General features: G+C 38.4%; 1 protein-coding gene across 3 annotated transcripts in view; it reads right to left on the bottom strand.

Annotated features, from left to right (window-relative positions):
- CAMK4 (calcium/calmodulin dependent protein kinase IV) overlaps positions 1-25,069 on the bottom strand; it is a 230,402-nt gene that overhangs the window by 52,946 nt on the left and 152,387 nt on the right. For all 3 annotated transcript variants that reach the window (XM_053567073.1, XM_053567074.1, XM_053567075.1), the window contains exon 5: positions 20,532-20,604. In XM_053567073.1, coding sequence (XP_053423048.1) covers positions 20,532-20,604 — 73 coding nt within the window. The remainder of the gene's footprint in view (positions 1-20,531; positions 20,605-25,069) is intronic.

Raw genomic sequence — 25,069 nt, 5'->3', positions numbered from 1 at the left:
TCACCTTCAAACCACAGATATTTCCTACACAGTCATTCCTAAAAAGGGATCATTGTCAAAGGCGTCTTTCTATCTAAGAGTCCTTCCCTGTGGCGGGAGCAGTAAGTGGAGGCTGATGCACACAAACTATGTCTATCCAGTAGAACCTCTGTAAGTTGACCACCCAAGGGACTGTAACAAACTGGTCTACAAAAGAAGGTGGTCACCATCAGGAACTTTCACTGAGTAATTGTGGTGCATGTTTGGTCTACGATAATTAGGTCAATTTGTGAGGGGGTCAATGTAGGGATGTGGTCAACTATGAAGGTTCTACTGTATATATAAAGAAAAGATCGTCCTCTGAGGGGCTCATTGGTGGTGGCAGAATTTTTGACGCAGGATTTCAGCTTTTTTTTGGCCGGGGCTGGGTTTGAACCCACCACCTCCAGCATATGGGACCGGCGCCCTACTCCTTGAGCCACAGGCGCCGCCCGATTTCAGCTTTTTCAAGCATTCAATGCCAGAAGATCAGAAGAACCCATGTATGTGTAAAATAGTGCCAGAGGAATGGAAGCTAGGCCAAATTTTCATTTTAGGATAAGGTTTATTTTCAAAAGGTGCTCAGATGCCCTTCTTCTCATGGTTTATTCACACCTTCTTGGCGCGATCATTCTGAAGTTTAATTTGAAATGTCTAACGTTAAATACCTATTTTCACATAGCTTGATTCCTCACCGTTTTAATTTCTCTTTATTCACATTAATCTTTGTCAATCATCTATAGAAATAGAAACAAACTGCATGTCTTTCCTGACTTCAAAAGGACACTGTACTTCTTTATTTTTCCATTTTAGATTCATTTTCCATGTTTTTCTTTCATTCTACCATTTTTTTTTTTTGGCCGGGGATGGGTTTGAACCCACCACCTCTGGCATATGGGACCGGCGCCCTATTCCTTGAGCCACAGGCGCTGCCCCATTCTACCATTGTTAACTAGACAGTATTTCCCACTCTTACTTAAGGTTATTCAATTCTCCTGCTTCAAAGTCAATGATTCTGTGAACTCTATTCCTTAATCAACTAAAACCTAACAGAATGGCAGTGAATGAAACTCTAAAGACCATAATCCAAGGATGTCCAGCAGTAATCAGGTCATATTTATTCAGTAACCTCACGTTTATGGTATTTTACTCAGTTCCTGCAAAGGTGAAAACATTCATCTCAATTCTAAGACACTTCCTACCAAGAAAGATAAATAAGCTAGCTGCTATTTTTCTCTCTTCATTTTTAAATCTTTCCCAGTAGAGAGTGTATCTGGCGTTTACTTTCAGTAGCTCTCCTTGGGACCTACAATGCATGTCGTGCACATAGTGAACACAGGGGTCATCCTGGTCTGGAGGCTCTCGTTGGTCTCTAAAATGTTTGTTATTTTTGCTCTTGCTGTTTGATTCATCACTTCTCAACTAAAGCAGAGAAAAAAGAAGAGCATAAAAAGAAAGAAAATGGAATAGAAAGAGGTTATTAGAAGAACTATGAAACCAGATAGAAAAGAAAAAAGAATAAAATCCTTGGAGATGAAGTGGGCAGTGAGGTGAGAGGAATGTGGCGTTAAGTGTTAATAAAGGCAAGAAAGTTTACTGAGTTCTTATTGATGCTCTAAGTACTGTTATCTCATGTTCCTGCTCGAGATTAATTTTTATTATCTGCATGTCTTCATGTATGTAATACTCACAAATATGGACGGTGAAGATCTGAGGAAAATTCTGGTCTTAGTTGGTTTGAACATTTCATCCACGGACTCACAAACCATGCTCTTCTTTGAGGAGGATGCTTTTCATCTCTTGCCTAGACATTTTAATATTCTCTTAGCTGCTTTCAGACTTCATGCAGCCACCAGGGTTACAGGCTCACAGCAAAAATCCCTGAAAGCCTCTTCCTCTGCAGAATTGCTTGAACCTCTTTAGTGAGTCACCTGCCTCTCCCTCAAGCCCTGGTTTTCAACATATGTACTCTACTTCCTAAAAATAACCAAAAACTGGAGTTCATATCTTTTCACCTTTATTATGTTCCTAAAAAAACTTGTGGGAGGAAAGGAGTATTTCTGGAATTCCATTTCTTTCATACTGGCTGCCTATTAAATGATAACTTCTCTTTTAAATTACAATTCAGATATAACATCCTCCGGGAGGATTTTTCTCGCTTAGTTTCTCTCTAGATGATAGAATAGCTTTCTCCCTCTCTGAGGCCTTTGAGTTACTTGGTGAACTCACATCACATTGTACTCATGTATGTATGTGTGAGTTACTGTGAGTGCCTTGACCTCTGTATCCTAGAGTCTAGAAGAGAGTCTGGTATGTGCCAGACAATTAGTACTAGTCATGCTGAATTGTTGACATCATCCAACATTTACAAAACCCTGAAACAACAAGCATCACTTACTGAGTAATCGTTAACATAGTATTTTGTGTACAGTAAATGGAAAATTCCTAGATAAATGCTCCAGAATTTACTGCGGCTCTCCTGAGACTCAAAAGAGAGAGGGCCACACAAGTAGAATTATATAAACTTTTGATATCATTATCATCATTGGTGACAATGATAAAAAGAAATGGGAAAGGTACTTCTCTCCTCTGCCCAGGAATTATTTTTAGATCTCTAATTTCCCAATACTGAGCTATAATTTCAGAATGCAGATTATTTTTTCTTCTCCAAAATTCTTTCTGATAAAATATCTCTGTTCCATTGAGCCACTAGTCTAATCTAATCTATGTTTAAAAATCAAAATACCAGAACATGAATAAAATAGTTATTTCTTCTTTTGTAACTATGACTTCTCGATTCTAAGTAAGAGTATATAAACACTTTTGCTTTTTACTGGTAAAATTATCATTATAGAGTTTTAATGCTTTGAACCTTGCATTAATTAAAATCCATCCTCCAGAGATTAATGTTCAAGTTTGAGTCAGAAGAGACAAAAATCTCCCTAGAGAAAAGAGGGAGATACCATCTGACAGATTTTAAATAGGCAACAACAAAAACATCTACATTTGTTGTTTTAGCCTCTTATCGCTCAATTGAGCTTTCAGAACCTATTCACTGACAATAAATGGACCAAGGCAAGAATGATATTTGCAACAAAGAACACATGCCACAGGCAAGTTTATTTCTAATACCTTTAAACCTCACTGTCCCTGATTTAGCAGTGTGTGGGTGTTTGTCTGATATTCAGTGAAACTCAGTTTTTAGAAATTTGTGGGACTAGAAACTTTTTATCTAGGCGTATGCTCTGCATGTTATGTTTAAATGTATAGAAAATTATACAACTTGTTCTGACCACACTATCATTATTAGCAAATATACTTGAAAGTTTGTTCAAGAAATAATTTAGTATCTTATTGCTTCAAATAATAAGACGTACAATTAAAAGTGTTAGAAATATTGAGAAACTGTTATTATCCTCTATGAGATATCATGCAGGAGAATTCCGAAGGTGTCATCTTTCTTATCTGCCTTCAAGACTAGTTATGTTTCCCTTCATAATTACAAGACAGAAAAACAGTTCCCAACATTATGCATAGATACTCAACTATGCCAATGAAACAGAAATGGACTTTTCTCCCTTGGGTATCCTTTTATTAAGGGGATACTTTTCCCAGAATTTACCAGCAGACTGCCCCCAAAACTCATTGTGCAGGATGAGGTCATATGACCTTGCCCTAGCTGCAAGGGAGGTTGGGAAAAGAAGTTCTGGCACCTTCCACCTTTCTAAAAGAGAAACAGGCTCTACCAATGAAGAATGAGATTGGAATGCAAGATGGCTTTAATGTGTCAAATAATGTAAAGTTAAATAATGCCCACTAAATTTATAAACAGTATCAAGCATAGTCCTTGGTACTAACGAAGATTTGTTTTAGAGTGGCCTTGTTTTGATTTCACTGACCTCTAAAATAACAGCCTTCCTAAGGTGTCTTTTTGTTCCTTCAGACTTTACCAGTTAAGCCTAAAAGTCTGACTTAACTAGCCTCTCCGCAAGACCCACCCTCCATCACCAACAACTAATTGGTGAATCGGACCACCTAAAGACCCTATGCATTCAAATCCTACACAGGCTGACCCCTATCCCACAACTCGCTATAAAGCCCTTGCCATTAGTCAGGGAGACAGATAAATTTGTTCCTATTTCTCCTGTTCTCCTGACTGACTTCTTTGATACTAAAAGTCCTTTCTTTGATGCAATCTTCAGTGTTTCAATAATTAGCTCTTTGTGTGGCAAGACGTGGGACCTAGGCTGTTACCTAACCCCTTTATGGGTTCAGTAATAGAGGCATTTCATGCACTTGAGTGGACTATGAACATGTTAGAAGACCCTATGAATAGAAACGGGAACTTTGAGAATTTACTTCTTGTTTTTTTTTTTTTTTTTTATTGTTGGGGATTCATTGAGGGTACAATAAGCCAGGTTACACTGATTGCAATTGTTAGGTAAAAAATGTCTTGCAATCATGTCTTGCCCCCATAAAGTGTAACACACACCAAGACCCAACCCCCCTCCCTCCGTCCCTCTTTCTGCTGTCCCTCCCCCCCATAACCTTAATTGTCATTAATTGTCCTCATATCAAAATTGAGTACATAGGATTCATGCTTCTCCATTCTTGTGATGCTTTACTAAGAATAATGCCTTCCACTTCCATCCAGGTTAATACGAAGGATGTAAAGTCTCCATTTTTTTTAATGGCTGAATAGTATTCCATGGTATACATATACCACAGCTTGTTAATCCATTCCTGGGTTGGTGGGCATTTAGGCTGTTTCCACATTTTGGCGATTGTAAATTGAGCTGCAATAAACAGTCTAGTACAAGTATCCTTATGATAAAAGGATTTTTTTCCTTCTGGGTAGATGCCCAGTAATGGGATTGCAGGATCAAATGGGAGGTCTAGCTTGAGTGCTTTGAGGTTTCTCCATACTTCCATCCAGAAAGGTTGTACTAGTTTGCAGTCCCACCAGCAGTGTAAAAGTGTTCCCTTCTCTCCACATCCACGCCAGCATGTGCAGTTTTGAGATTTTGTGATGTGGGCCATTCTCACTGGGGTTAGATGATATCTCAGGGTTGTTTTGATTTGCATTTCTCTAATATATAGAGATGATGAACATTTTTTCATGTGTTTGTTAGCCATTCGTCTGTCATCTTTAGAGAAGGTTCTATTCATGTCTCTTGCCCATTGATATATGGGATTATTGGCTTTTTCCATGTGGATTAATTTGAGTTCTCTATCGATCCTAGTTATCAAGCTTTTGTCTCATTGAAAATATGCAAATATCCTTTCCCATTGTGTAGGTTGTCTCTTTGCTTTGGTTATTGTCTCCTTAGCTGTATAGAAGCTTTTCAGTTTAATGAAGTCCCATTTGTTTATTTTTGTTGTTGTTGCAATTGCCATGGCAATCTTTCAATGAAGTCTTTCCCCAGGCCAGTACCTTCCAGTGTTTTTCCTATGCTTTCTTTGAGGATTTTTATTGTTTCATGCCTTAAATTTAAGTCCTTTATCCATCTTGAATCAATTTTTGTGAGTGGGGAAAGGTGTGGGTCCAGTTTCAGTCTTTTACATGTAGACATCCAGTTCTCCCAACACCATTTATTGAACAGGGAGTCTTTCCCCCAAGGTATGTTCTTGTTTGGTTTATCGAAGATTAGGTGGTTGTAAGATGTTAGTTTCATTTCTTGGTTTTCAATTCGAGTCCAAGTGTCTATGTCTCTGTTTTTGTGCCAGTACCATGATGTCTTGACCACTATGGCTTTGTAGTACAGACTAAAATCTGGTATGCTGATGCCCCCAGCTTTATTTTTATTACTAAGAACTGCCTTAGCTATACGGGGTTTTATCCGGTTCCATACAAAATGCAGAATCATTTTCTTCAAATCTTGAAAGTATGATGTTGGTATTTTGATAGGAATGGTATTGAATAGATAGATTGCTTTGGGAAGTATAGACATTTTAACAATGTTGATTCTTCCCATCCATGAGCATGGTATGTTCTTCCATTTGTTAATATCCTCTGCTATTTCCTTTCTGAGGATTTCATAATTTTCTTTATAGAGGTCCTTCACCTGCTTCGTTAGGTATATTCCTAGGTATTTCATTTTCTTTGAAACTATGGTGAAGGGAGTTGTGTCCTTAATTAGCTTCTCATCTTGACTGCTATTGGTATATACAAAGGCTACTGACTTATGGACATTGATTTTATATCCTGAAACATTACTGTATTGTTTGATGACTTCTAGGAGTCTTGTGGTTGAGTCTTTGGGGTTCTCTAAGTATAAGATCATGTCGTCAGCAAAGAGGGAGAGTTTGACCTCCTCTGCTCCCATTTGGATTCCCTTGATTTCCTTGTCTTACCTAATTGTATTGGCTAGAACTTCCAGCACTACGTTGAATAGTAAAGGTGACAGACGACAACCTTGTCTGGTTCCAGTTTTAAGAGGAAAAGCTTTCAGTTTTACTCCATTCCGTAAAATATTGGCTGTGGGTTTGTCATAGATAGCTTCAATCAGTTTTAGAAATGTGCCACCTATGCCTATACTCTTCAGTGTCCTAATTAGAAAAGGATGCTGGATTTTATCAAATGCTTTTTCTGCATCTATTGAGAGGATCATGTGATCTTCATTTTTGCCTCTGTTAATATGGTGGATAACGTTTATGGACTTGCGTGTGTTAAACCAGCCTTGCATCCCTGGGATGAAGCCTACTTGATCATGATGAATGACTTTTTTGATGATAAGCTATAATCTATTGGCTAGGATTTTGTTGAGAATTTTTGCATGTATATTCATGAGTGAGATTGGTCTGAAATTCTCCTTTTTGTTTGGGTCTTTTCCTGGTTTTGGTATCAGGGTGATGTTTGCTTCATAGAATGTGTTGGGAAAGTTTCCTTCTTCTTCAATTTTTTGGAATAATTTCTGCAATACAGGAATAAGCTCTTCCTTGAAGGTTTGACAGAATTCTGGTGTGAAGCCATCTGGACCAGGGCATTTTTTGGTTGGAAGATTTTTTATTGTTTCTTTGATCTCAGTGCTTGAAATTGGTCTGTTCAGGAGCTCTATTTCTTCCTGGCTGAGTCTAGGCAGAGGATGTGATTCCAAATATTGATCCATTTCCTTCACATTGTCAAATTTCTGGGCATAGAGTTTCTGGTAGTATTCAGAGATGATCTCTTGTATCTCTGTGGGATCAGTTGTTATTTCCCCTTTATCATTTCTGATTGAGGTTACTAGAGATTTTACTTTTCTATTTCTCATTAGTCTGGCCAATGGTTTATCTATTTTATTTATTTTTTCAAAAAACCAACTCCTTGTTTCATTAATTTTCTGAATGATTCTTTTGTTTTCAATTTCATTGATCTCTGATTTGATTTTGGATATTTCTTTTCTTCTACTGAGTTTAGGCTTAGATTGTTCTTCTTTTTCCAATTCCATAAGATGGCTTGTGAGCTTGTTGATATACTCTGTTTCTGTTTTTTGAATGTAGGCATCTAAAGCGATGAATTTTCCTCTCAAAACTGCTTTTGCAGTATCCCACAGGTTTTGGTAGCTTGTGTCTTCATTGTTGTTATGCTCAAAGAAGTTGATGATTTCCTGTTGTATTTCTTTCTGCACCCATCTGTTATTCAACAGAAGATTGTTTAGTTTCCATGCCTTTGGGTGGGGTCGAGTGTTTTTGTTAGAGTTGAGTTCCACCTTTAGTGCTTTATGGTCTGAGAAGATACAAGGTAAAATTTCAATTCTTTTGATTCTGTTGATATTTGTTTTGTGTCCCAGGATATGATCAATTTTGGAGAATGTTCCATGGGGTGATGAGAAGAATGTATATTCTTTATCTTTGGGATGGAGGGTTGTATATGCGTGTATCAAGCACAGTTGTTCTAGGGTCTCATTTAAATCTCTTATATCTTTGTTTAATTTCTGTTTAGAGGATCTGTCCAGCTCTGTAAGAGGAGTGTTAAAGTCCCCTGTTATTATGGTATTATCAGATATCATATTGCTCAGACTGAGTAAGGTCTGTTTCAAGAATCTGGGAGCATTTAAATTGGGTGCATAAATATTTAGAATTGAAACATCTTCATGTTGTATTTTTCCCTTGACCAATATAAAGTGACCATCTTTGTCTTTTTTGACTTTAGTTACTTTAAATCCACATGAATCTGAAAATAAGATTGCAACTCCTCTTTTCTTCTGAATTCCATTTGCCTGAAAGATTGTCTTCCAACCCTTGACTCGGAGCTTTAATTTGTCTTTTGAAGCCAGGTGTGTTTCTTGCAGACAGCAAATGGATGGCTTGTGTTTTTTAATCCAGTCAGCCAATCTATGTCTCTTCAGTGGGGAATTCAAGCCAGTAACATTTATTGAGATAATTGATAAGTGTGGTAGTATTCTATTCATCTTATTTGGTGAGAGTCCATTGTTTAGTTTTATCTTTTGCATCAGTGTGGAGGTTAGGTTCTGTCCTTTAATTTCTGAGTTCTTACTTTGCTGCTGATCCATTGTGGTGGTCACTGTGCAGAACAGGTTGAAGTATTTCCTGTAGAGCTGGTCTTGTTGTGGCGAATTTCCTCAATGTTTGTATATCCGTAAATGTTTTGATTTCTCCATCAATTTTTAAGCTTAGCTTAGCAGGGTACAGAATTCTGGGCTGGAAATTGTTCTGTTTCAGTAGATTAAAGGTAGAACACCATTGTCTTCTTGTTTGGAAAGTTTCATTAGAGAAGTGTGTGGTTACTCTGAAGGATTTGCCCCTATAGGTCAACTGGTGCTTACTCTTGGCAGCTTGCAGAATCTTTTCTTTGGTCTTGACTTTGGACAGGTTCATCACAATGTGTGTTGGAGAAGCTCGGTTAGAGTTGAGGTGACGTGGGGTCCGATATCCCTCAGAGAGCAGTGTGTCAGAATCTTTGGTAATATTTGGGAAATTTTCTTTTATAATATTCTCTAGTATGGCTTCCATTCCTCTGGGGCATTCTTCTTCCCCTTCTGGGATTCCTATAACTGGTATGTTTGAACGCTTCATAAAGTCCCATAATTCTGACAGTGAACGTTCTGCTTTCTCTCTCTTCTTTTCTGCCTCTTTTACTATCTGAGTTATCTAAAGAACTTTGTCTTCTACCTCTGAAATTCTTTCTTCTGCATGGTCTAACCTGTTGCTGATACTTTCCATTGCATCTTTAAGTTCCCTAATTGACTGTTTCATTTCCTTCAGCTCTGCTATATCCTTTTTATATTCTTCATATCGTTCATCTCTTATTTGATTCTGTTTTTGGATTTCCTTTTGGTTATTTTCCACTTTGTTAGCAGTTTCCTTCATTGTTTCCATCATTTCTTTCATTTTTTTCATCATGTGTATTCTACATTCCCTTTCTGTCTATCCTAACATTTCTTTATAGGTGGAATCCTCTGCAGTAGCTACCTCATGGTCCATTGGCAGGGTTGTTCTGGACTGGTTCTTCATGTTGCCTGGAGTTTTCTGCTGATTCTTCCTCATGAGTGATTTCTTTTATCTGTTTCTTTGCCCTAATTTTCCTTTCACTTCCTCTTGCTCTTTAAGTTCTCATGTCTGTGGACTTCTGGGGGTGCCCACTTGGGTGGTTCCCTTGAGGTCAGCAGCTCTTTGCTAACCTGATGAGACACAGTACCCCACCTCCACCAAGTAGAGGGTAAAGACAAAAGTGGTATAAATCAAACCAAAACAAGCAAACAGAAAAATTTACGGGATAATATTGGGTAGAAAAAATAAATAATAGCGGTAGAAACACTAGCAAAAATGAAGTTCTAGTTATTTAAAAAGGCAGCAATGAGAAATTATAATTAAACTAGAAAAATTGAGAAAGAAAAAAGATCTGTATGGAAAAGGTGGAAATTAAAAAACAAAACAACATCAACAACATCAAAATAAACAAAGGACCCACCAAACCAAAAAACAAAACAAAACAAAACAAAAAAACAAAACACAACCAAAAACAAAGCAGTATGTATATGTTGTTTTTTTCCTTTTTTTTTTTAATTTTTATTAAATCATAGCTGTGTACATTAATATGATCATGGGGCATCATACACTTGGTTCATAGATCGTTTGACACATTTTCATCACACTAGTTGACATAGCTTTCATAGCATTTTCTTAGTTATTTTGCTGAGACCTTTACATTCCACATTTACTAGGATTCACATATACCCTTGTAAGATGCACCGCAGGTGTAATCCCATTAATCCCCGTCCCTCCACCTACCTCCCCCCTCCCTCCACTCCCTTTCCCCCTTCTCCCTATTCTTAGGTTGTAACTGGGTTATAGCTTTCATGTGAAGGTCCTACATTAGTTTCATAATAAGGGTGAGTACATTGGGTACTTTTTCTTCCATTCTTGAGACACTTTACTAAGAAGAATATGTTGCAGCTCCATCCATGTAAACATGAAAGAGGTAAAGTCTCCATCTTTTTTTAAGGCTGCATAATATTCCATGGTGTACATATACCAGAATTTATTAATCCATTCGTGTTGTTGAATATCGTCTGGGCAACACATGGTCTTCTGGGGTATGAGATGTAAATCACAGTTCTGATACGACTGGAGGCTGCTGATTTCTCAAACCCCAGCAGGTAGACACCCTAAATCTCTCTTCAACCCACTTAAAAGGCACTTTGAACTTGTAAACTTGCTGAGCAGAAGCTTTCCCAGGAAAGTTCTTGTTGCTGGAATCACTGCTGAAGGGGCTAGCCACTTACCCAGTGTGCCAAGACCGGTCTCACTCTGCCCCTGAGGGTTAGGGCTGCAAGGCGGCTCAGACTGGGGCAGAGTAGGTTACCAGCTCCCACCTGATTCTAGCTCTGTGACCCTGAGTGCGGAGGTTGCCGGGGCAGATCACTCACAATGGCTCCCTGTGGCCCACAGGCAAACACTATTAGCTCCGTCTGGCTCAGCGGCTCAGACTGGGGCCCTAGACAATGGCCAAAATTCTCCACACTCCCGCTCAGGCTGTCCCCAAGGCAGTTCAACTGAGTGCCAAGTCCAAAGACACCAAAACAGTTCACAGGTAAGGCCTTTCCGGTTTGCAGTCTCGCTGCTACTGAACTTACAGTTGCGGGTGGGTTTAGACCGATTGAACACACGCAACCACTTGCCGGTTTTCCACTGTTTTAGTCCTCCTCTTGGGGTCCAGAAGTCTCTTGCTGACTCCCTGTATCCTCACAGGGATGATGATAGGCAGATCCCACCAGCCAGAGATGCCTGGAGTCCTATCTCCCCAGACTCACGGTGCCCAGATGCAAGGAAGCTGTTACTCGGCTGCCATCTTGCTCCGCCTCCTACTTCTTGTTTTTAAATAACTTCCTGCACAATATATTAAGCTACTGTCTCTCAAGTTTACATCCACCTTTCTATAGCCCATTTTCTGATGCTGAGATTTAAATTTCAAGCCACAGTTTTCCTTCTCCTACTGGTTCCTTATTTGACTTTGCCATAGGAGGGCATGAGGGACAGAGACAGTCGAAGGCTGGAGGGGAATGAAGGTAAGAGCTCCTTCCTATTTGCTGAGTCTGGTCTTCTGCCTATTATTCTGGACTATATCACCCAAGAGCCACTCTTTCACCTGGCCATGGCAGGCCGCAGGTGACTCTAGCCATTGGTTTTCCTGGTGCTCAGGGACCTCAGCTCAGTGCCCCTTATCAGCAGCACCAGCACCAGCTGCTGCAACATCATCCTCAGAGATCAGAGTTCCAGCCTCATGGGTGGTTCTTCAGAGCCCGGAGACACCCACATCAGCCCAACAGTGAGGCCTCATCACAGCTCTGAGAGCACCTGCTTCCGTGCTCCACGTTGGAATAATTTTACTCTCTTCATTCTGTTTCCTGAAGTTGCTAACCTCCACAACGCCTTATTTAGTGTCTCAGCTCTGCGACAGCTAGTCATCGATTTGTTATCAATGGGTTCTCTGAAAAGCTAAGTCTGTTGATTTAGCATTTTTTTAACCAAAAGGAGCTTTTACTATCAGATCTTTTCCTGAATTATTATAATCATGTCCACCTCCTTTTTCTTTGATGCTTAGATCCCATACTGACTTTCATGATTCTGAAGGGTTAGCTGCCTCCATGGGCAACTCTTCAGGACTGTCATCACAGTCTTTAACAGGATCCGAACCAGGAAGCTATGTGCTGTGATAGCAGACTTAATAGTTCCTCGACAATCTCTTTGTATTTATTTTTATTCACTACTACCCTCCATATATATATATACATTTCTCTAGGCTCTGAAGTCATTTAAAATTAAGACATATCAAAAAGAACTATGGCTAGAAAAAGAGAAGGCAGGCTGTAGCAGTAGTGGGAAAATGAGGGGGACGATGGCATTTTTGAAATAGAGGAATAGCAGGATATCAGTGGTGACAAGGAAAGTGCTGGAGGTGGTGGCAGCCGTACGAGACATCAGTGGATTCAGAATATTCCCCAGTTATCTGTCTGAGTCAATGGAAAAGGGGCCTTTATGGTTTGTCACTGTGCTAGAATGAGATGACCCTAGATTGACCTATAGTGTTTAATCTGGGACAACAGGAATTCATTTCAAGAAGAGAGAATCCACAAGAAGGCTTACGAATTTGCTTTCAAAGGCTTACTTGGAATGAATTCAAATCCCAAGGGGTTTTGAAATACAGTTTCAAAGGCTTCGCAAATGCTATTTAAAGCCCAAAGAGCAGAAGGGAGCAAGGTTACAGTTACGGAGATACTGTATGATACGTGAAGCGAGAATTAGGATGGAATGGGGAAGGAGGGAGGATTGTGAGCCGTGTTACATAAGGGGTATAATTATACCTGTAACATATTTCCCGAGAACTTTGCAATCTTTCAGTGTTCTGCTTCTGTGCTCTCAACAACCAGCCTCGATTTAGTTGTATAACTGCGATCCAGAGCAAATGTGACATGTATCGCTGATTACTTTGGGTTTCCAACTGTCCTATTTTTTATAGCTATCTATAGCAAGGCAGTTAACAATAAACCATTTCATAAATGGCAGCCATTTCTCACAAGTTTTAAATTGCTTTTCTTTCTACCTGTGAAACACTTAGGGACCATTTTAATTTTCTGCAACTAATCAGAGTAATCTGATTTTTATAAAGCTTCTTTAAAGGAGTGTTTGACTTGAATGTGGTAGCTTACCTCTCAAATTAGAGCTCTGTGAACAGAAAACATAACATTTTTTAAAGCAGGATTTTTAGTAGATTAATTAATTTATCTTTGAAGACCCCTACCTGGAGCATCCCTGCTTGAGCTTTTCCCCCACTTAATTAGTATAACTCCAGTGGGTGGAAATTCGGATACTGAGAACATCCATTTCTTGCTCACTGAATGAGAATAGTTTCCCCAGTCTGCTACTTCAGGTATCCTTAAACTGAAGCATGCCCACTGTGATAAGCCAAGACCATCAAGAGCTGATTTAAATGGATGGAGGCAACTGGAAAGATATGCTGCAGTAGGTGAGTATTGAATGATAGGAAAACAATAAAATGAGAGTAAGGGAGCTGAGAAAGAATTTCATGCATGGTAGCAAGTTAGATAGCTTTGTTGCATATGAAATGAGTAGAAAAATGATAGTGAAGCTGTTCATGACCAGTGCCATCATCCAGAAAGTCAAAATATAGAATGTGGGCTGTCACTGAATGTTTTGATGAATTTTCATTTACTCATTCAGTAAATGTTTACTGATCACCTACTATTACCAGGTACTCTTTTAGGCACTGGGAATATAAAAATGAACAGCACAAAGTCCCTACTTTATGAAAAGACAGTAAACACTACACACACAGACAAAATAATGTACAATTGCAAATAACTATACATGTAAAAAAAGATGATGACAAGTGGTAATGGAATTAAAGATGGCTTGGAGAGGGAGCGGGGGCACTACTGTAGGCAGGGTGGTCAGGGAATGGCTTTCTGGAAGGATACAAGTGAGCTGAGACCCGAAAGAAGTAAAGAAGCAGCCACAGGAAGTTGCGTCGCACTAGTGTTCCAGGAAGAGAAACAGCCGGTACCCAAGATGAGCAAGAGCATAGATGTCTCTCGGGGTCAGTAAACAAGGTCACGGTGTCTCATGCACAGTGGAGGAGAATGAAAGAAGTACACAGCGAGATTGGAATGGCAGGAAGGAACTCGCGTATGTAGGACACCACAGGGTGCATTGTGAAATTTTGATTTGATCCTGTTTTCAATGGGATTCCATTGTTCAGGCATGGGGAACGTGTGGCCCTATAGGTTCTTAAGTGCAGCCTTTTGACTGAATCCAAATTTTATAGCACATATCCTTTTGTTTTTTATCCATGTGTTTTTATCCATATTTTATATATTTTTGTTTTTAAAATGAACTTATTTAAAATACCAAAAAATAAAAGAAGTTTAATGAAGTAATCCTAGATTGAGCAGAACAATTAGAACATTAGTAAGTCATGAGGGCTAAACTGATGGCTGCTATGCTGCTATGCTCATGGTTTCGTTCTAACTTCCCTCATCTGACTGGGGCCACTACCCACCACACAAGGCTGGGACAAGAGTTTAAGGGAGTCCGGTACTCCAGTCTGTTAATAGCTTTTGAGAATGGTGCACCTTGTTTCTGCTTGAAGTGGAGTTTGTGAATAGTTGCACAGCTCAACAGTATTTTTTAATTGTCTGCTTAACAGCCCATCACGTCAAAGAAGACGAAGAGAACGCTGAATGAAGACAACAGATTTTTTTTCAGAGGAGTGGAAATTATAATGTTATATTGTTTCTGTTAAAGAGAAGATCATTTGTTCGCTTTGTAATACTGCAATATCGACATTAAAGAAATGCAATGTTTAACACTCATGAGAACCACAAATATTTTAAATGAGGGGGAGACACATAAAAGGTTGTACTGCAGGAATTAAAAGATGAAAAGCAAGAGCAAAGACAATTCTTCCAAGCATCAATAAGATCTGGAAATAACGACACTGAACCAACAGATAAAGTAGCTGATGTACTTGCAAAAAAAAGGTAGCCATTCACTGGTGCAGATATTGTGAGACAATGCATCAATGCTTAGACCCCAATAATGTTTCAAAGCACAAACAACTGCTTCTTTCAAGGATAACCATAACTGATCAGCATCATGAATCAGCCTGCAAACTTAACAGAACAACTTCATGCAATATTTCAAAAGGAAAATTTATTATTATTCAATCACTTTGGATGAATCAACTGATACTACTGACCAGGCAAAGGCTTTATACATCATTCAGATACTAACAGAAGATTTTCTTGGCTATGAAGTGTTACTCGCTCTGGGGACTCCGGTGAACAGAACGTGGGGGATGAATATCTTCAAAAACTTTCAAGATAAATGTTACGAAGTTGGCCTGCATTGGGTAAACTTAGTGAGTGTAGGTATAGACAGTGCACCTTCCATGACAGGAAAACGTGAAGGGTTTATTGCACAGATAAAAGAAGTATTTACAGATCTAGATGCTCTGATTTCTTTCCCTTGTATCTTGCATCAGCAAAATTTCTGTGCTACTATTGTAAGTGACACTTGGCCACAAGTTACAGGTTATAGGCTATATTTGTGCAAATGTTAACATGTTCGTAACATGCTAAAGTTGAAGGAGGAGGTGTTCACCGTGGACTTGCCATATCATACTACACTGCACTGGCTATGGCTATCACAGGGACAGGTGTTAGCCAAAATTTTATCTCTGTGAGAACAGATAGCTAAATTTTATGAAGAACAGAATCTGCAAAGTGAATCATTGAAAGAAGATTTCTGTAGGAATGCATTTCTGTGTGATATTATGTCAAAGCAAAACAACTTGGATATTTATTTGCAAGTTAAAACTAAGTCTATATACGATATGTGGCAAAAAATCCAAGCATTTTGAAAAAAGCTATCTTTTTTCAAAACACATCATCTTCAAAAAGAAATCTCCTGGGCGGTGCCTGTGGCTCAGTCGGTAAGGCGCTGGCTCCATATACCGAGGGTGGCGGGTTCAAACCTGGCCCCGGCAGAACTGCAACCAAAAAACAGCTGGGCGTTGTGGCGGGCACCTGTAGTCCCAGCTGCTCGGGAGGCGAGGCAAGAGAATCGCTTAAGCCCAGGAGTTGGAGGTTGCTGTGAGCTGTGTGATGCCATGGCACTCTACCGAGGGCCATGAAGTGAAACTCTGTCTCTACAAAAAAAAAAGAAATCTCCTAGGCAGACTCTCCCAGTTAGCAAAGGTCCCTGATGAGAAGGATGATATATGTGAATTGTTTGAAGAACACACAGTTGTTATAGACCTATTAATTGAAGACTACAATGAAAGATACACTGCCTTTGAGAACCATGACATCACACTCAAGTTAGCGTTTCAGCCTCACCTAGTTGATCATCACCAAAGGCACTTAATGAACTACAGATGAAACTGATTGAGATCTTAGTAGAATGACATTTTAAAGTTGTTGTTTGATGCTAAGGAAGATCCAACCAACTGAAATATGGAAAAATGCAGTGGAATACTCATGCATTCTGCAACACACCCGAAAATGCTTTCTTGCTTTTTAACTATTGTTGCAAATCTACATTCTCCTACCTAACCCAAATCAAGGTGCCCTTAAGTTCACAAATGACTGATACCCACAGCCAGAGGATCAACTGCTGACCTCCGTGCTGCAACAAAATATTCAAATGCTTTCCAACAAAAAGCAGACACAACTAAGTCATTACAAGATTGGTTAACTTTAAAATTAACAGTTTTAATTTTTGAAATTATTAGGTGCACAGTAGTTAGATTTTTACAAATTAATATACATTTTTAAGTATAGCTAATTGCTTGAAGTTTCAAGCAATTTCAAAACTTCGAAAACTGAAGTTTCTTGAATACGGCCTTATTTGATTACAGATAAACTAATGTGGCCTCCCAGCAAGAAAAGGTTCCTCGCCCTGCCATGGGCAGTGTAAGCATAGAAATGATATGATTGATTTTTAATTTAAATAATAACTGGATAAAATCAAAGGAATGGACATTAGGTAGTGGAAGTAGATTGCCCCTCTAGAAGTGTCTGCAGCAGTCTGAGTCGGGTACCATGAAGACCAACGCTGGGGCTATGGCTTAGTGAAGATGAAAAGTGGTCAAATTCACATTATAATTTGGAGGATGCAAAGTAAACAAATCAAGGGTGAACTACAGATTATTAGCAAACACTTGCTGAATGGTAGTGACACTTAATAAGATGAAAGAGCCTCATAAGGGTTCTTTTTTGGTTTCACTGAACGAGAGAATCAGGGAATGTAGCCCTGCTGTCCAACCGACAGCTTGATTTGCAAAGGTGGAAATGTGGTAATGAGGGATGACTCAAGTTGGTCATGCAAAAGTTATTAGGGTTCCACTATGCTAAACAGGTAGTACTTCCACCAAAATGAAATCATCTTCAATGTGAAACCAAGCTTTTATGGCAAAAAATTGCATCTGGGTGCAGTGAAAATTCAGGACTGGAGTGGAACATGGAGAAAAGGTAGCAGACTAGAGAGTAGTAAAAGGCACATCTTTTGGCGTGTCACTCTAGCCCATGAGAAACAATTGTCCTTTCCCCTCAGAAAGAAACCCCGTATCCCCAGTCCTGGCCAGCACCACTCGCACCTGCCCATCACTGATCAGACTAGAAAATGACACCCAACTCCAGTGGGACCAAATATAGCTCCTGGCCTGAAATCTGAAGTTGAGATCCAGTGATATTTGTGTCCATTTTGAGTAAGATTTGAGTTTTCACTGTAACATGCTAATGCAAGAATGTTAAGTTGACCATCTGTCACTTTGTGAGTCTGAGAAGTAGAAAAGGTGGTTGGAAGAGAGCAACAGGAATCAGGTGAGGAGAAAAGCAGCAGCGAGGGGAGGCAGGAGGGCTGACCGGCGGCCAGGCTGCCTCCTGCTGCTGCCTTACCTTCTCACACCGCAGCCTTCCAGCACATCCTTCTGAGGGTGTGCACCCTGGCACGTGCAGCAAGGGCAAACAAGAAGCTCTCACAACGACTGTTTTGAAGATCACCCCATTTAGAAATAATGTCTTGCCAGTAGAACAGCATGGGAGGGGAGTGTGGTAGCCTGAGGGACATATGTCCCTCTCCCCTCACTGTCACATCCCCCACTCACCATCTCACTTGGCATCGGTGCATAATGGGCCACTGTCCCAGAAAGGAAAAAAACAATCTGACAGACAACAGAGTGTCACATAACTAGAAACATGAAAAGGGCATGAATTCAGGTGGGTGAATTGCAAACACACAGTATGCTGACCTTCTAATTATACACGCTCATGCATACAAAGTCTCCAGCACGTGTCTTTGTAAAACTTTTTAATAGTATAATACACATACAGAAAAGTACACATATGTGTACTGAATTTTTACAGACTGAACTTGTCTGTGCAATTAGAGCCCAGGTCAAGGAGTACAACATTAAACAATTGCTTCTGATTTTATTACTTACCTGGGATATAGGTATTTTTGGATACATTCACAACATGTAATAAATCTTTAAATGTATATATGAAGCTGCTTATCCTTTTCTCCCTCTTTTTTTGAGCATTGCTATGACTTCTATACATTAGCTCATTTGATCTTTTCCACGACCTTGTTAGGGTGGTTGCCATGTACATTTTACAAGAAGAAAACAAGGCTTAGAAGTGTTTAGTAATATGTCCAAGTTCACACATCTAGAAAGTGAACCCACCCTGTTTGACTCCCAAAGTGCTCTTAACTGCTGTCCCAGCTGCCTGATTTGGGTGAAGTGATAGCAGATCATTGCCAGCAAGTTTGACTTGAGAATCTACAGCATATAATAATAAGAAATTCAGTCTTAAAACGGGTATTTAAGGAAGGCATGAGATTGCCATTATTGAACTCAGAAGTGACAAAATAAAAATAGTGATTACAAGAGATGATTCTACTTTTATATTTAAGAATGAGAACTGGAAGCAACTAGAGTAATTTTTTCTTTTTTTGCTCGTTTTTAAAATATGCCAGAAACAGCATGAGGTGGAACAGAATTAAGTTCATGGAAATATGAAGAAAGATTCAAATGAATTTGGAAAGGTAGATGTGAGGAGAGAAGGAAATGGAAAAATTGAAACTTTTCCCCAAGTTTGCAAGCCTCGGAAACCAGAAATAGTAAATATACTGTGTGTGAAGAAAAATTTGGAATGCGGTGGCAATTTAGGATGCAGTGAGAAGATGAATTTGATATTCAGTATTCACATAATCAGAAGCGGTGTTGTAGAGCGAAATTCTGTGGCACATTCTCTAGGTTTTATTCATCCCTGTTTCAATTTTTTTTTATCCCCTATTGTAAAAGAAAGACCAAAACACTTTTATAGCAAGGAATAATTTGTAAGGGACAGATTATAAAACCTATTGAACTTGGTATTGATACCTTAATAGTGTATTTGGTTAGACCACAGACCAGCTGTTTCTAGCAGCCCCATGCCAAGACTGTGAAAGTTGTGTTTCCTTTTCATCACTGGTATATAAGCCACTTAGATATCAGGTCAGTCCTCCCTCCCTCCCTCCATTCTTCTCTACCTTCCCTTCCTTTCTTCGTTCCTTTCTGCTTTTTCTGTGGGTAAAATTCACAGGACTGTCCTTGGGTCACTGTGGCTGATTTCTCAAGATATTGAAAATGCTTTCAGTTAGATAACTAACTCTGAATAATAGACTATGTCCTAATTATGGACATTTTCTATAGATTTGTCTCTTTAATCCTGATAAATATCTCCCCTCGGGCCCTGTCCTGACTGTTCAGAGAATAGTTTGTTCAGGCTTTATATTCAATAAATGAATCACCAAAGTGTCCCAGCATGTATTAGACATCATCAAATATATGGGAAGGTATTAACCAGTAAAGTCTCTTTTACCTAGGCAAATATTTCCCAAAGAATGCAATCCAAATAAGCTTCTTAAAATTATATGTTTTTTTTTGTAAATGTGTGTGCATTTATTTCCACCATTAACAGAACTTGTGTTCCAGTTTAAAATATTAACATTAATTTTTCCTTAAAAAATAAAATTTCTGCATTTTGTTTCTTCTAATTCATTCATTTCTTGTCTTGGAAGCAAAGTCAGTAATCTCTGACTCCAAGCTCTGGACATATCACATTTCACCTTCCTTTACTTCTATACCAAATTAACGAAACGACTAAAATGATAAAGAAACAAACTCAAGAAATGAGGAAGAAACAGATGAGAAACAATTAAAGGGAAGAAAGTCGATTTGGTCTCACAATAATAAAGTGGAAATTAATTTAGCAAACTTACACGTTTCTTAGGAAGACTGCATCTTTCAGAACTTGGGTCATCAATAGAAAATATCAATGTGTTTTCTAGTAGATATTTCATGCATTTTTGTTGAAGTTTTGCAGTTTATCACAGATGCACAAGTCTTTTAGTTAGATAACTAACTCTGAATAATAGACTATGTCATAAAGACTAACAGACCATTTGACAAAGACTTCACAACACTGTTTTTGCCTCGTACTTACAGCCACTGCCTCCAGGATTTGTTTAACAGCATCAGCAGCATCTCGCTCGCTATAATATCCCTTCTCCACAATCCTAAAAAAAAAAAATAAATAAAAATAAAGGACACCTGTATTCAGTAGAGTGGGTGTTAACGTAAGTCACTTACATCAGTGTTAAAGGTGCCTCTACATTGGTGCAGCAGGCTTCCATAACACCAGGACAAAGATTTCTGTAAGCCGGCACTCTGAGACTTGAGTTTACTTAGGAAAATAAAATACATTTATTTTGCCTTGGCTTTAAATGCCCGTCCCATTTGAGGAAAAAAAATTGTTCTTTTTAAACTTTGTATTGTGAATCATTTCAAATACATACTAAGTAGACATTACCCAACAAAACATTCTCATGTAATTGCTACAGAGCTTCAACGATTACTGATTAGTGGCCAGTCTTGTTTAATCTATCTGCTTGACGGCTTCCTCTCTTTCTTTGTTATTCTGGAGTAAATACCAGACATCATATCATCTCATTTCTAGACATTTAGGGAGGTATCTCTAAAAGATAAGGGCTCTTTTAATCATAACCGCAATGTCACTATCATTATCTGTATATTATTAGTACAATAATTCCTTAATATTATCAAAATGCAGTGTGTTGAATTTCCATTTGTTTTCAACACGTTAAGTGTTGTTTGTTTGACTCAGTATCCACATAAGGTTCAGGAAACTTAATTGATCAATACATCTGTCTCTTATTCTCTTTTAACCTGCGGGGCTCCTCTCCTCTCCCTTCCCCTTCTCTCTTCTCCTCTCCTCCCCTCAGCCCCTACCACTCCCCTCATCTCCTCTCCATACACACACACACACACACACACACAAACACACACGCACACACCTTTCCTGTTTTTGCAATTCTTATTTTCCAAGCTGGTCACCTTTTCTTTAGTTTCCCATAGCTTAGCAACCAGATTGCATTCTTTTGGTATCTCTGAAGCCATTTCTCTGCCCTCTCTGTTTCTTATTAATGGATAGTCAAAACTAGAAGGGTCTTGATCAGATTCAGACTGATTTTTTAGCAGGTACACTTTATAGGTGGCATTGTGTATTTTCATGTTCAATCATTCTCCACTTTGTGTTGTTTGATGATAATGATGATAAGCAATGTCTAGATCCACGAGCTCATTAGAGGTTTCAAGTGGGTAAAATCTAATTCTATCACTGCCTTTTATTAGCTGAAAATTTTCTAGTGTTACAATTCTTATACAAAAGATAGGATACATTCTTCATTTTTTTCCCTTTTTGAGAAGGAGTCTCACTCTGTTGCCCTGAGTAGAGTGCCTTCGTATCATCATAGCTCACAAAAACCTCAAACTCTTGGGCTTGAGAGATCCTCCTGCCTCAGCCTCCTGAGATTACAGGAGTGCACCACAAAGCCTGGCTAATTTGTCTGTTTTTAGTAGAGACAGGTCTTGCTCTTGTTCAGACTGTTCTCAAACTCCTGAGCTCAAGTGGTCCTCACACCTCAGCTTCCCAGAGTGCTAGTGTTACAAGAAAGAGCCACTATGTACATCCAGATAAATTCTTAATTTTTGTAATCTACTAGTTTTCAAAATTCCTGTTGATTCACCAACATCTCTGAACTGTGGCCAATTAGTGTTTTTGTTTGCTTTCTTGGTATCACTTTGAAATTAGAGGTTTAACTATATTTGATGTGTTTTAAATCCACTCTCTTTTTTCATATTGATATAGAAATTGTTCCCTTTGGGGGTCAGTGTGGGCTTTTCAAGTTGACTTCTGAAGTCTTTGGTGGCTCCTTTTTCATCTGGTGTAACACAATTCTCCAGGCTGGTTTTGCACACTTGCTGTTCCTGATCTGGGGAATGCCTATTTCTCCAAGGAGTACTATTTCCTTCTAGCATAAGATAGTCTGAATATTTTTAAAAAATTTTGTGTTTTATCCTTCACTGAAAAAAGCAGATACAAGTACATATATTCATATCCACTCATTTCATAATCAGATTGTGTTATGTTAATATGTATATAACTGTTTTCTATAATAAATCTTTTACTATGTGGTCCACTTTATGTGCTTTCTTTTTAATTTTAATTCTTTTGCATTTAGGAATGTATTTTTGTTTTAATGTTTTTAATATAATGCTATCATATGATAATCGTCGTCTCTTCTTTTTTGGTTTGCTTGTGGGTTCTCTACTCTTGGTGATATCGGCATTAGCAATCCCTTGCGTATGAGCTGACAGTGTAGACAGAAAACACATTTATCAAAATTGGGGGGGAATAAGAACACCTTTAAAAAGGCAAACTTGGTTGCATTATAATTATTAGCAGTAAATAAAGTAAAAGAATGTTATTTCAAATGAGGTGTTGGGGTGAGGAAAGGAAGCTTGATTATCTTTAGTAGGTTGCTGACTCAATTTTCTCATGATATAAAATGTGACAGAAAATCTGATGATAACTCGCTCTCATAGCATGAATATAAGCAAGGGATTTTTATTTTAATTTAAAGATTCCGGATTGACTTATCCAGACTCATAAAATGATCTTTCAATTTAGAGTGCTTTTTCTTTTTCCTTCTTAATTTCAGGCAAGTTTTCTTGAAGGAGAATGCTTTGTATTTTTCTTCCATTGCTTTGGTTTTCTTTAGGGAGTCCAATTATACATTATGAGTTTTCCTACTTTTGGTTTATATTGTTCTTTCTTCTATAATTTTCTTAATTTTAGCATAATACTGTATTAACTTATATTTTCATCTTTGTGCGTGTGTGTGTGAGCAATTCTTCCTGATATATTTTCACTAGCTGAAGGAATTTTATTCTGTTCCTTACTGTTCTCTTAGAATCATTCTGTATTGGAATTAACTTACATACTTTTCTATTACTGATCATTTTTATGCCAAATTGGTGTAGTTAACCTTTTGACAGACTGATAGGTCAAGATGTCCTTTCTAGTTTCATGGCTCTCAACTTTCTGGTTATTTTCCTGAAGTTTCCAAAAATATAAACTTATACTTTCTGAGATATGTCTCCTCAACTGCAAAAAATTCATTCCCTTGTCTTTCCCATCTCTACACTAATTAACTTAATTTTTCTTCCCAGTAGTTTTCCCTAAATATAAAACCTTTTCCCCTAAAGGCTTTAGATATTAGATGCAAGAGTTCACAGGCCATAATTATGCATCAGCCATTCAGACCTTACCACAGGTGCACCCCTCGTCCCATTCGGAAATTTAGATGGCAAAAACCTCTCCCAATTTCAGCTGCTCTTTTGTATTCACCTGTCTTTCTTTCCAATAACTAGGAGACGTGAGAGACTTGAGTGTTTGCCTGTTATTGGGTCTCTCATTTGCCCTCTCATTTCCTTTCCTCCCTCTTGCGCAGTGACAATGCCACGTGGCTGTCTGAGTTGTCACTAGTTGGTCCTCAGCCAGTTGAATTTTAGGTTTCAGGAGATTCCCTGTCACCTGGTTTTGTTGCAGATATCACCTGAGTTTCAGGTTTTTCTGACCTACTTGCTCTGTTTCTTCTTATGGGAAAATTTGAGGAGGCTGAAAAAGTACTTTGCTGCTGTTGTCTAACTGCCCAGAATTTCAGGAGAAGACACCTTTCTAACAGCACTGTAGATTACCACCTTGTGTAAGATGTTTTCATTTGGTGTGAAGTTTGAAAATGGTCAATTCAAAACATAAAAGAGACAGAGTTTTGTCATTTCGCATAGAAACTTTGCTTAGACAATGCCTCAAATTGCATATTTTTCAGGGAGTATCTCCCTTTGGTTTATGTTTTCTTTAAGTGTTACGACAGGAAGCTGTAAGTTCTCAAAGTAGCTGGTATTGAAAGTTGAATTTAGAATCTATAAAATATTTCTAAAGGAGGTAATAGCAGGGAAGGAAGAGAAGAACAAAACAGATATCGCAAAAGTAAAAAGAAAAGTTTTAAAGCAAACCTCAATGATTATAAAGATTCAAAGAAACGATATTAATGCAAAAAATTTAATTATCTTAATTTACCTATTCAGTTATTTAGAACACTGGCAAGAAACCTAGATTTATCTTCCTTTCAAAAGACCAAAGATGGAATATCCTTCCTTACATTTTTATTTTTTTGGTTACTTCTTTGGCACCAGGATCAAACAAAATGAGAAGGTAGATTATAATATTCAGGAGATGATTATCAATTAGTTCTTGAAAATCATTTTCATATATTTCCTTACAAGACTTCACATGTTTCTAATTATGAATTAGTCTACTTACTAAAAATGTAGTTGAAATAATTTTTAGTATCGTTTCTTAATATTTTAAAATGAAGTACATGGGAAGGAGGAAAGAAGGCTACTGGGAGAGACCAAGAGGAGGCCTCTGGCTACCACTGCGTCATTCTCTGCATTTTGCTCTAACTTTGGCTGCTGTGGTGCATCCATCGCCAGCACAAATGTAATTAGTGTCTTCTATACTGATAGAAGTACGTGCTGCTCCTGCAGCCTCAGCAGCCTAGGTTTCTCCAGTCTCGTTAAAGGGAGTTATTACAAAGACTGTAAAGAAGGGCTGAT

This window comes from Nycticebus coucang, chromosome 17, assembly GCF_027406575.1.
Source record: "Nycticebus coucang isolate mNycCou1 chromosome 17, mNycCou1.pri, whole genome shotgun sequence".
Taxonomy (NCBI): domain Eukaryota; kingdom Metazoa; phylum Chordata; class Mammalia; order Primates; family Lorisidae; genus Nycticebus; species Nycticebus coucang.
This window is presented reverse-complemented; position numbering and strand designations above follow the sequence as displayed.